At 31.6% G+C, this 13,458-nt stretch overlaps 2 protein-coding genes across 2 annotated transcripts; one reads left to right on the top strand and one right to left on the bottom strand.

Moving 5' to 3' along the window:
* Nucleotides 1–235: 235 nt before the first annotated feature.
* LOC128175716 (putative nuclease HARBI1) lies at nt 236–934 on the bottom strand. Its single transcript, XM_052841540.1, has one exon. It carries the CDS (start codon nt 932–934, stop codon nt 236–238), a length of 699 nt encoding a protein of 232 aa, XP_052697500.1.
* A 1,664-nt stretch (nt 935–2,598) lies between these two features.
* On the top strand, nt 2,599–12,390 carry LOC128178643 (uncharacterized). The gene is made up of 5 exons (XM_052845886.1): nt 2,599–2,806; nt 7,765–7,823; nt 8,176–8,395; nt 9,611–9,703; nt 10,705–12,390. The coding sequence occupies exons 1-5, from the start codon at nt 2,734–2,736 to the stop codon at nt 10,806–10,808; spliced, it is 549 nt and encodes a 182-aa protein (XP_052701846.1). The 5' UTR covers nt 2,599–2,733; the 3' UTR covers nt 10,809–12,390.
* The last annotated feature ends 1,068 nt before the right edge of the window (nt 12,391–13,458 follow it).

Below are 13,458 nucleotides of genomic sequence, written 5' to 3'. Positions count from 1 at the left end.
CCTTTACTAATTATTTTCCTGCAGAGAGGAAAGCTATTCTAATTAATGTTATACAGTGTAAAGTGTTGCATACAATCGATCATGTTCATGAAATTTGTTCATCTTTTATTTTTGTAACTTTATTTCCTGATAAATTTTGTTATACAAAATTGTACATAAAACTTTTAACAAAACATATGTTTTCTGTTTTTGAAACAACACATCATGTCTATTGTTGAGTGGCTAACTCTAAAATTCAATTTAATTGAACAAGATGCTGCATTATGTCATTTCGTAGTCGTACACCATTCATTTGATAGCCACTAGGTCTTGATTCTGCATTATCACAAGCATGGTTGTCGGTGTTATCGTCATCAAACAGATTAAAATTTTCCACATTCATTTTGATGCAAATATTGTGTAAAACACAAGCTGAAAGAATGGTTTTGACAATCAAGTTCATGTCGCAAGCATCAAATCTAAGCAGACGTCTAAATCTGACCAAACCTCTTTCAATAACTTGTCTTATCTTGCTGTGACACACATTAAAGAGACGTTGGCCTCTTGTTAAGTTACTTAAGTCTCTAAATGGTATCACAAGCCAGCCTAGGAGTGGAAAAGCTGAATCCCCTAGCAAATAGAATCCTGGATGAAACAGATCATCCAACTTGACAAACAATTCTGATGATCTGAGTACAGACGCATCGTGGTTGCTGCCTGGATTGGCCGTCCAAACATATGTGAATTGCAAATTTGCATCACATGTAGCTAAAAGTACCACTGAATGAAACTTTTTTCTATCATAATACGCATTAGGATTTTCTCTGGGAGCCTTAATAGGAATGTGCGATCCATTAACTGCCCAAAGTACATTGAGGAATCCCGAGATCTCTCCAAATGCATCACTTGTCTCCTGAGCTTTTGCACCACGAGGCCACTGTATAACAGATGGCATTATTTCGTCCTCTAATGTTCTTGCAACTCTCGAAATACTCAAGTGAAAGGAACTTTTTCCTACGTCAAACCTATCCGTCATTGACCGGAAACTCTCCAGATTACCTATTGGTGGATGATTGAAAAAAAAGATGTAGATTTCTAGATTGTACAAATGTTTGTTAAAGGCCTAGACAATATATTTCAATTTATCTTAGTAACAGAATATAAATGATGATAATTACTTGCATTGATATAGCAAATTGTACAATTTCAGAACCCACCTATGTACCATAGGAACATTAGAGTATCCTTAATAGGGTCAACTTCTGGCCCATGTGGCTTGTTGTACGTTTCACAATTGCCTATTTGCGTCGATAAGCAATCAAAAGAATCTCTTGTAAGTCTGAAATGACTTCTAAATTCATCAGGCATATACCTTGGGATAATTTGGTCATAATAGTTTCTTATTCTTGTGATCTCCTCTTTTTGTTGTAGAAAAGTTTCTGCAAGTATGCTTGTGGTGCTAATATGGTTAATCATTGCGAAATAGTTTTGACCACTCTGTGTTTGTAAAGATGTTAAAACTGCTCTAAGAATTAACTTATTTTTGTCCTCCATTTTTCTTATTTCATGGTTTAAAATGGTAACAATTGGTGACCAACTGTAACCAAGGGATACCATTTGTTTTAATTTGACCAAATGTCGTTCATAGTTCTACAGGTAAAAATTGCTACAAATGGTAGCATTCGGTTACAATTGGCTACCATAGTTCACCGATGGCAACCTAATGCTGCCAGCGGTCGTTTCCAAATCCACCAATGGTACAACTCTGAACGCACCTACTGATATTTCTTTGGTCGAGGAAAGTTTCGACCAATCGGTAAAAGGGGCATGTAGATTTCAGTCCTGTCAGTTTCTTCAGAGTCATGAATTACAATCAATTTCCGTAAGAAATAAAGGGATGCATTCTTGGTGGATATAGATATATTGTTATTCATATGATTTCAAAAGTCAAATCATTCTGGACATTCATTACACATCATATTAAAGAGAACTTGGATGGTCACGTGAACAAATCATGTGAAGGCTGAATGGATTCTCATAAGATTTAATTTTAATTGGCAGTTGGTAATAGAGTTGGAATAACCCTATGTAAAAAAAAACCATGGTAAATGTTAGCAAATATTTGGTTAAGTTGAAGCGGGTTAGTTACATGGATATTTTGAGTTTAACTGTTACAAGCTAGGACTTTGACAATTTCAATATCAGAAGGAATGATATGACCCATTAATGGTTAAACAACATTTATAAGCCTTTCTATAAGTTGTATGATAAATATAGATGTTGCGTAAAATGTTAGCAAAAAGAAATAACTTTTTAAAATGTGAATTTTTTTTTATGTTCATAACTATATAGTCAACGTCATAAAGATAATCCACTCAAAGCATAAAATAGTTTTTTAACTGATCACCACAATAAAGAACGAAACTTTTATGCATGTTAAGCAAGCCTATCCTTATCGAAAACACAAATGGACACCACGTGAAACCTATTACCAAAAATATCGATACAAAGCTCTTTGTTAATTTATTTCCGCACAAGTAAAATATAGTTACCATGGTTGCTTTGTGCTCTATTTATTCTCTGCTCGTTGGAATATAATTTTGACGCACAGGAAAAAAAATTAATCTTGGTCGTACACCACAGATAGGGATACTGTGGCTCCTGTTGCAGGGATCTGTCTTGTTATGACTTCCTTCCGCGGATGCACACTCATTCTCCGTAATTGAAACCCCACGTAGTTGATTTATTTCCACGATGTGTTTCAGAACATTACGAACGCTTGCGATTGTGTTCGGGCTTGTTATACATGTACATGCACAGACAGAAGGTATGTGGAATTCCTTTTAAATTTTTTTTTGGTAGTCGTTTTAACAGGATCATTAAGAACTGTTGGTAGTCTGTTTCAGCAATTTATTGAAATCCTGTCTATTTCATTGTCGCTTATTCAAACATTAGAAAATTGAAAACAACAAAATTCTTTGCAGACAAAATTAAAGCATTTATTTCAATTAAGGTTAGTATTAGTTTCATATGTTTAGAATTTTTATATAAACTGCAAGTCCGTTGTTCTGTTAAATATTAATACGTAAAGTTATTCCATATATTATAACAATGTTTAAAACAACTTGCTTTTAAAAGTGTTTTTCTTGTTTTATGTTTAAGATACTGTGGAATCATTTAAATTAATGGAGGCAAATTTTCGTGGATTGTGAGTTTTTGCTTATTCGTGGGGATGTAATTTGAAGGATGCGTCGGTTTTTAGTTTCAATAAGATAACAAACTCTTTCAAAATTTGGTTTCGTCAGGGATGTAAATTCGTGGAGGAGGGTAACCCACAAATACCATGAGAATTGAGCCACCACGAATTCTAATGATTTCACAGTATTAGCTTTAAATTCTCTTTCGATTATATAATCTTTCAAGTTTAATTTCTTATGGATATTGAACAAGGAACAGTACAAACGAATAACATCTGTTATGGACTTCAAACAAACCAAATTGTAACTCATTTAATCGACTTTTGGAAAATATCTGTTATGTAAGGGTTGTTACACGGTTGCCTCGGGCGCGCAAAACGCGTCCTCGTCAAGCCGTGTAACAACAAATTTGTCGCATGTTCTTTGTTTCTAGATTGAAAGAAAAACTTATCAAGGTTTGATTGGTAAGAACCAATTGGGTCAACAGTAAGATATACATATGTATTCACTCTGGTCAAATCTTTAAGCGGTTGACGAAATGGCAGAGGAAGCGGTTTGTTTTACGGACATACAAGAAATAGAAGTGTGATAAATAACACAACTTCAAAAAATCCATCCTATGACAAAGTTTATCGTATGGCTGACCCAGGTGATTGGTCAAATGACTAATCAATAGACACTTTTCATTCAAAAAGACCTGTGCAGCCATCAATGATATACCACAGGAAATCAAATAGAAATTGGTGGTCATTAGAGTGGAACCATGCGACAATTATTAATAATTATGTTTTAATCTAATAAACCTTCCTATAGAAAGTACTCAAGTTTTAAAGAAAATAAATGGGAAGGTAATTGAAGCACTGTACATAATGTACATGAGAGTTAAATTGGAAACAGAAGCCATGATTTTTTGTTTTCATCTCTATTAGATTTTTACTCAAAGATTTCTTTTCTCGGAAACGACTAGGTTGGCCGCTTATGTAAACGATGTTACGCCTTGGGTAAACATAAAAAAAGAAACTCGATCAGTCTCTTATCTTTGCGGCTTTAAAAATCACGTCATTGTAAACTATTTACACATACCCAGATTAAAATCGACCGACTTTGCTGCTTCGTCGCAAACCACATCTGGGCAAGACAATAAGATGATGAAAAAATAATTACATTTCATAAGAAATAAAGGTTTTGATTTTGTATAACAGATTAAATTTCTCGCATATTTCAAAATCACTGATTGTAGGCTCTAAATAACATTATACATCAGTGTCTATGATTCAATACTTATTTTTGCAAGAATTGCATATGTATTCTGCTTGTTCAAAGCTTTTTTTTGGTTAATAGATTAGAGGTCAAAAAATAAAATTGGAAACGTTTTATTATTCTGTTGCACTTAAAATGTGTAAGAACCAGCTATTTGTTCCCTCCACTTTTAAACTAGCTACTCAATTGTGTAAAACGATTCAACGTCCCTTACTTTGAATACATGCCACTTTCCAAACGCTCAACAGATAAGTGGCTAAGTGATGGTGAATTTTGAAATACCGGAATTATGACAAAGGGCTTGGTCTATTTCAATGTATTGAACAAATAAACTTATATTTATTTGTTTGAAGGAACAGTATACGATATAATGTGGGTTGTTTCATAATCCAATTTCCAAAGATGACCATGGGGGTAATTTTCAACAGCAATACAAAGTTAAACACAGTTTCAAACAACGGTTTTATACAAAGAATAGGAACTTCTACATCGTTCTCTCTAGAGTCTATTGAGATTCTCCTTGTCTTCTAACTGAGGGACGGCACCCTTCAGAAGGAATGAAAAATGTATGTTGAACAAACGTAAGTTCACATATAATTACTCAAATCAAAAAACATATTATCAGTACACGTAATACTTCTGAATCTTGTTCTGATATCCTTTTTATGTAAGGATCCTTAAACCAATTATGTTTCATGATATTTCATCATTGAAAAATTTCCCACATCTTGGCATATGTGTTTAACTAATTAAATAACAGATGTTCACATTCACATTCGGCAGACACATTTTCCACTTACAGACACTTAAATCATTATTGAGTGTACTGTAACAGTTTTATAATTTATAATCTAATTCAGCAACTTTCACATCATACATGCATTTTAGTTGTTGATCACATACATTTTCCCAAATGTTTTTTGCCGATATACCAAACAATTTGCCCCATCTTTTTCATATACAGATATCTGAAACTTCATATTCATAAAAATAAAATAGCAAAAATTACTTTTTAAACATTTTGTATTCCTACCATTGGGTATTATTGAGTATTATTTAAACAATAAAGTGCTTTTATGGCCTCTAATGCGGGTATGAAAGTCACTAGCCTTGCAGCCAAAATAATGTTTCACAGAGGGAATAGCTCATAAAATTCAGAGGTTTTTTTTGCAATAAATAATTATTACATGTATATTCATAGTTTTCATAAAACCCTTGTCTCTGAATCATTTAATCAAATATCAACAAATTAGGGAGTTAAAGTGAATTATCGATATTGTCGACCAACAACTTACACAGGAGAAACAGCCAATATATCCATAAAAGAAGATTACCATAGTAACTACAACTAGTTGAAGTCTCATCACAGAATTTTCTGTCTGACATTTTCTTTCAGACTTTTTCAGTCCGTCTAAGTTCGTGAATTCCGTGCTCATGAATTGCATTTAATTAAGATAAGAATAGAAGAAAAAAGTCTTAGTGAATGCATAATTATACTGTAAAGTATATATTGTTAAAGTATTTTGAAGACTACAGGTTATTTTATTTCATAAGCAGATATTTCAGATATACCAAAAGGTGTGGCTTATTGATGACAAGATCTAGTATTTCAGGGGAACTCATAATTTATCAAACTAATGTAAGGTTCACCTAATTTTTTCGAAAAAAAAAATATTGCAATTTTATCAGCTGAGTAGCTGAGTTATTCATCAAATTTTTGCAAGTTTGATAAAACAAATTTCAGATAAAGGTTCATATTTGTGAACATTCCGAATGGTATAATATGGGACCTTATCATACATGTAGGTATTTTATAGAGATCGATATGATATACATGTATATATTAACATCCTAGGCATGTTTCACCTAGGATGTAAATATATACATGTTTCGCCGATATAAAATTTGTTGCAACCATCACATATAAAGGTATATATTAAATTTTTGGATTGACATGACATGTCCAAATTTATGCAGAATCGTTTTCCCCTGAAGTCAGTCGAGCTGCCTTGAAAAAAAAAGAATTAAAACCTTGCCTCAACAGACTGCTATAATTTAACTTTTTTGTGCATTGTGTATATTTTTCATTTAATGAAGGAGTCTTCTCATTATCAAACATACTTCTTATAATAAGAAATTCATGAAATTTTGACACAGTCAAACGGATCATATTACCAAATGATTCTATCAGTTTAATCAAATTTGACTTTTTTGTTTTCGCATAAAGGTCATGTCAAGGTCACTACCTTTTTCCTAAACATAAAGGATGATAAAATAAATGTAGCTGTTTGTAGTTCTGTAGACATTTGTTTAAAATTTGAAGATTCTATTCTTCAATGAAATGATAGAGTATCAGAATGTCTATCAGCTTATACTACTAAATTTGAATAAATATTTATACTAAAATTGATATTGCTTAGCCCGCATTTGCTCTAATTTTCTTAAATTTTATAGAAATTTCGATTATTTTTTTATGCTTCCAATAATAAAATATTTCTGATTTTTATGTATTAAGAAGTCTTTATATAAAGATATAAATTGACAGAAAAGCTAATATATTGACCATTTAATAAAAGAGAAAAACTGATTTAAGTGATTTTTTCGCAAAAATCAACGTATAGAATGGGCGTTTTAAAAAGCTTATAAAAATGTAATTTGATAGGCAAATCATATTTTAAAAACATATTCTGAAACTTAAGTATCATATTATTAGTTTACATTAAAAACGTAAAAAAAATACAACATTAATGTTACTGTTTTTAAAACGCTAAAACAGACTCATTAATCTGCCGCAATTCTGAATTGCGAAACATGTGATATTTTCCTACGCCAATATTACGCCAAAAATATAGTCCTTGTTAGATTCTAAACATTGATTACTTTTTCTATGCCAAGTTGTATGATAGTAGAAGAGAAAGAAAAATATTTAATCTTGATTAAATGAAGAATTAATCAAACTTTAACTATGACGTCATTGTATTGAAGACGTCACCAATAAACGTTATTGTTATTTTAAAAACGGCTGAAGATTGAATGAAAGAGCTAACGTTTTACTCTGTGTTGTCTTTCATTTTAAAATTTTATTTATATAAAACCGGACACTGTGATATTTTTTGGATTTAACTATATATAAAGTGTTAAAGACGTGATTATGACGTCGAAACATAGTGACGTCAAAACATTTGTATAACGTTGTCTATTTTACATGCAAAAAATATTTAGAATGTATATATATATATATATATATATATATATATATATATATATATATATATATATATATATATATATATATATATATATATATATATATATATTTTATTTTAAGTATTTCTAGTCGGAACAACTCTCAGGCTTTCTTGCAACGTACCTGAGTCTTTCTCGAAGGTAAATTTTCTTTCTCTTTTTTCACATGTTTATGCAATATATAAAGACACGATCCGTTAGATAATAAAAATTGTATTCATCTTAGAATGTATTCTGCTTCATATTTTCATACGGTGCCTGAGCACGTGCACTTGTTGTAATAAATTTTTTAAAGTTTACCCTACATTATTAATATTTAACTATATTGTGAACATTTATTACAGAAGTGTGTTTCTGTCTGCGCACGAATTCTGTGTTTCCAAAATTATAAATATCTCTTCGTCTTTCATGAATGCATATATATTACACGGTTGTGTTATGTCAAAGATAGAGAACACAAAGAAATGTTTGTTTTATTTCGTAACAAATCTAGTTCACATGGGAAAACTCTGCAACGCTGTTAGTGGAAGTGGAGAAAGGTAGTCCAAAAATGACGCCCTCGGACCCAAGAGTTAGCGTCGATACAAACGAGAATTTTGGGGAATTATCCATCCGGAACATTCTTGAACACGATGCCGGGGAGTATTCTTGCACCGTGGAGTTTTCTGATCGGCTGCTGCCCCAAACCACTACATATACAGTCAACATTGTTGGTAAAACTTTTAAAGGTTTTGACATGAATTTCAGATTTAGAAAATGCATAATGATTTTGACCTTAAGATAAACAACACAAACGATTGCTGATAACGGTTAGTGAATGATTCTAAACAGTCTTTTTAGTGCTAGAACCATTATGACGACATAATTTATTTGAAGTATCAATTTCCCGTATTTTACTTCTTTAAAGCAATTATGTAGAAAGTTTTTTGACATTCTAAATCAAATTTTGGAAAAAGTAATTCCAATACCTATATTCAGTTTGACATTTTAAAGAGGAGCTCAAAAACTTGCTTAATGCAGTTTTATAGAGACTGTATGCATTCTAGATATATTTCATTAGTCAAAAATGAACAAAAGTTCGAGATTTGTTACTTATTTCCTTCACATTTCATAGAAAAAGACAGTTTATAACATGATTTTTCCTTGTGTTTATCAAACATTTAAGCCCCGCAACACCCTATTGTTTTGCCTCGGACTCGAATGTCTCGACGTCATTGAATGAATTGAGTCACGTGATTGCTTCATAATTTCTTTACACGGCGGACGTCAAAATTTAAACGGCAACATGGCGGACGGAAGATATACACAGTGAAAAGTGATAAATATTCAATCTGTCATTTTCAATGAAGGAAATAAGGTACAAATCAAGGAATATTTTTCTGTTTTAGACATATGAAATATACCAATAATGCTCAGAGTCTCTCTAAAAACGGGAAATAAAATGTTCTTGGCCTCTTCTTTAAAATGATAATAAAAATGAATATAGGTATCCAGATTACTTTTTATAGGATTTCCAATGGAATGTCAAGGAAATGTTTCATTTTCTCTATAATTCTATCTATATATATTCCGGTAATCTATTAATTATTGTCAAAAAGTACGGGGGAAAGAAATATCAAATCAATTATAACGTCATAATAATTCTAGCACTAAACGACACTCTAAAATCATTTAAAGTTGACCTTCACCTTAAGAAAATTAAAGTTACATTGGTAAATGACTCCAGAGTGGAAGTGGAAGATGAACTTATTTTACATTTCAGTGTAACATAGCGGTTGGGGATGGGTCTTCTTTTACATTTAGACATCCCGATTGATTAATTGAATGCATGTACCTTTAGTTACATTTACATGTGTTTTAGATCACTTTTATTAATCAATTGCTTAAACTGATTTTATCTCAAGCATGATAACTGGGGTTTTTTTCAGACTCAACAAGTAAACCACCGAGCACGACTACGAGTACGAGAGTGGCTCAAAGTTCGACAGTCTCGACAGACGCGGGTACTCAAAGCACTACTGGTAAACCAATCATGTTTTTTTTTCTTCTTTTTTTAAAATATCAACTGACCGTTTCAATTCACTTATGATGACAGATTGTGCATCTGCTTTTATATAGATATCAAACACTTTCCTGCAGGCTTTTGTGTGTTTTAAGGGAAATACAATTACATAGTTGTTCTTATTGTAGGATTAAACAAAATAAATTAATATAGATGAGAATTTTATATCTAAGAGGGCTTGATGGTCGGGGCCATTTTTTACGCTATTTTTACTTCCTTTAGACGCAGAGCTTTAAATTATATAAAGATATTGGAAAATGTTCAAATTTTAAAGCTAATTAAGATATTTATATATTTTTTTCTTTATACTGATTTCAATTTACTAAATCCTTTATCCAAACAATCGTATTTTAAAGTTTAAGGCAGAACTGATGGTTAATTTGTTGATTACCCAGCCTCCTTAAAGGATGGACATATTGTAAAATATTTTATATTATCATCTTATAATTCATCTTCCTTATAAATTCAGTAGTTGAATAGTTGACCTTTGTAAATAACAAAATCAAAAGTAAACAACATTTACTACTCTGGACAACGACCTGTAGAAGGCTTTATTTTTACCGTCATTTCGCAATTATTTTTAGGGAGCGTTGACTGAAAGTTAATTGTCTCTACTGATTTTGAGGTCATTAGGTCAAGGTCAAACTACTCTGAAAATCGAATAGCTTATTAGTGTTTTCCACCCAATTATATTGGATCTTTGCTTGATAAGCGTCAAATCTGACCTCAAAGAAATTAATATCAGGTTATGATGCCAAATATCAAATCATCATGGATATTGTCCGTTCGATACTCTTATTTTATCTTTACTGCTTAGTATTGTTATTCTTGTAAATTAGTTGATTCTTTAAAATACTCAAGAAGGACCGTGTTGCCAAGATTTTCCGTAACTTTTTTTTATATTTGTAGACATTTCTGAAATAAAAAATATTTTGTTTCATTTTTGTATTTATTTTTTAGAAAACAGAACAAATGGTGCTGATCGTATGACTCCTTCATTCCTAATCAATTTATATGCATGTATTTATATGTGGATTGTGGCGATTCAAATGTTACTGGCTTAATCGTCAAATTTGAAGCAGATTTGTTGGTAGTTTACTGTGGTATTGGACACCTGTTGAAACTACATTAAAATCAGAATACATCTATTTTAAAGCTCCAGCACATTTCGATCTTAAAACTAACAAATACGTAGTCAACCCATTGCGCTACGCTGTTGGGTAACAATTTTCGGAAAGAAAATTTATAAAATCAGACTTTTTTTTATCGGAAGTACGTCACAATATGAAGGTGTCCAATACCACCATAAATGTTCATTTTGCTTTGTGACTGAGAGAGACGAAGATTTTTAAGAGAATGTATGGTATTTTATTTAAAGGAAATTCTAACTATGTTTTTAAAGTAGTATTTTATGAATTAATCCCATGCTGGTTTCTAGTCATTACCATTTTTATGTCAATGAAAAACTGTGACGTCGCGCACATACTGGTGTCATTTAAAGAGACAGAACAGCTGAAAACATATGTGAAAATAACTTCAGATTTACCTATTGTATCGTTAGGAAATAAGAAATAAAGTTGATTGTAATAGTTGAAATACATAAAAATCCCTTTCACATACTTAATTATTATAACGTAATTAAGGGTCGTACAAACTGGAATAATCTTATATCGTTTATTTGTATCACGTGGACTTTGATTGACAGTAATTGACACGTGCTGAAAACTACAATATCTTCGTCCGACTACGGTCATCATGCTATACGAGGTTAAAGGGACTCTCTAAACGGAACACATTCTCACTTACTCGATCATTTATAAATGGTTTACCAATTTCGGTTCATTTTAAAATGAACACACATAAATATGTCAAATAACCCCTCAAGGGGCCCCATTTACAAAAGTTAATTTAGGTTGTAGCAACTCCTATGATAAACACGAAAAATACATGCTTACAAAATAATAATTGTTGTTATTCTAAAAACTTTGAACAATTATTACCTGGGAGAAGTAGAACAGACATATTTTTATCAACAAACATGTTCAGAATAATCTTCGCGAGCCCTTCATGTGTTTTGTTTACAGTAAATACGCATGCGTAATAGTATACAGAGACATAAATAACATTTATGTCTCTGTAGTATAGAAGGCTGAACCCCGTAACACGTTGCGATGTAAATATGTGATAGGTTATATGTAATTATTAGTTTTAATGAAATAATTAGATTTATTTCATGGAGAACTTTGTAATTTTCTGAAAGTTAATACATTCATGGGTAGTACAGAAATACCGAACCCGATCGGAAAGATATTTCAAGTCGGTTTTTTGATAGGGTGCGCCGTACTGTCTCTTTAAAGGGGCATGGTCACGATTTTGGTCAAAAATTATTTTTCGAATTTTTATGTTTACAATGCTTTAGTTAGGCATTTTTAATAAGCAACCAAAATTTTAGTGTCAATCGCTGAGTTATAAGCGAGTTGCAGAGCTTACGTTTCTTTGCAATGTAAACAAAACGCGTACGTTTAATTTGTTTACATTTTAAATTTTGGAGTGAACATTCCAGTTTTAAACTTAAAATGAATGTGTTAAACGTTAAAAGCAATTTATTTATGCTTAAAATGAATAAGGAGATAGACTAATCAGCTTAAAAAAGATTTTTTACTGGTATATTGAACGTATGTAAACAAAAAAAAGGGCACGAGCCTTGTTTACATGACAAAGAATTGTAAGCGCTGTATCTTGCTTAAAACTCTACAACTGGCCCTCAATTTTTATTTAATCATTAGAAATGCATTTCTAAAGCTTCTTTGAATAATAAAAACAGAAAAATAAAATATGACCAAAATCGTGACCATGCCCCTTTAACGTTAATGTTTTTTATGAAATCAGTTTTTGTGTACGTGTTTTTTATTTTGTCAAATCGTGAATTAACAAAATATCGGACATACATTTGAGTAATAGTGATTAAGAGACAGTGGCGTCGGAAGCAAATTGAAATCTTGACAAGCAAAAAAAAAAAAAAAAAAAAACTAATTCCCAAAATCATCAAAATCCTAATCCGTGGTGGGGGTTACCTTTAGTTCCAAAAAAATAAATTCTTACCTACAAATTTTCAGATAACCTAGGACTCCACCTTCTCTTCTTCTTGGTATGTGAAATTGAATGCTTGTGCATGGTAAATATGTCTAAATGAACCACAATGTAAATGCTGTTGGATATGTTAACTGGCTAATCCAAGAGAACATTGTACATCTTTGAGAAATGAAACTATGAAACTATGAGCCCAACTTTTTGAATTTTGTAATTGTTCTAATAAAAAAGTTACATGGTGACCAAAGAAGTTTTGTTCCTCATGTGTTATAAGCGAAATGCTGAAAATATGACAATATTCATTTTTTTTGTTTTGCTAAGATTTGACCTTATTTTTGGACTGGCTTCCCCAAATCTCGGGACAGACCTTCATTAATTTAAATTTTGATCTCCTGTCTGCAAAAAGACCCAATTTCGGGAGTTTGTTTGTTTGTTGCCAGTAAAAAATCAGAATTCAAGTGTATGTCTCGTAGTTTCAGTTTTGCAGCTGGAACATTCTTCTATAGTGTGTCCCAAGATAATTATGCAGCACATTTTCTTATTTATTCGATATCTGTAAACACCTTAGGGTTTAAAAGATGTCCATTCAATAGTATAGAGAAATTGGAAGATTTCCTTTTTGAA

This window comes from Crassostrea angulata, chromosome 3 (genome assembly GCF_025612915.1).
Source record: "Crassostrea angulata isolate pt1a10 chromosome 3, ASM2561291v2, whole genome shotgun sequence".
NCBI lineage: Eukaryota > Metazoa > Mollusca > Bivalvia > Ostreida > Ostreidae > Magallana > Magallana angulata.
This window is presented reverse-complemented; position numbering and strand designations above follow the sequence as displayed.

Coding starts and splice junctions, on each gene's coding strand:
- LOC128175716 (XM_052841540.1), bottom strand. CDS start 934: ATGCCATCTGTTATACAGTGGCCTCGTGGTGCAAAAGCTCAGGAGACA.
- LOC128178643 (XM_052845886.1), top strand. CDS start 2,734: ATGTGTTTCAGAACATTACGAACGCTTGCGATTGTGTTCGGGCTTGTT. Junction 2,807..7,764: donor TGTACATGCACAGACAGAAG/GTATGTGGAATT, acceptor TTTTATTTTAAG/TATTTCTAGTCGGAACAACT. Junction 8,396..9,610: donor ATATACAGTCAACATTGTTG/GTAAAACTTTTA, acceptor GGTTTTTTTCAG/ACTCAACAAGTAAACCACCG.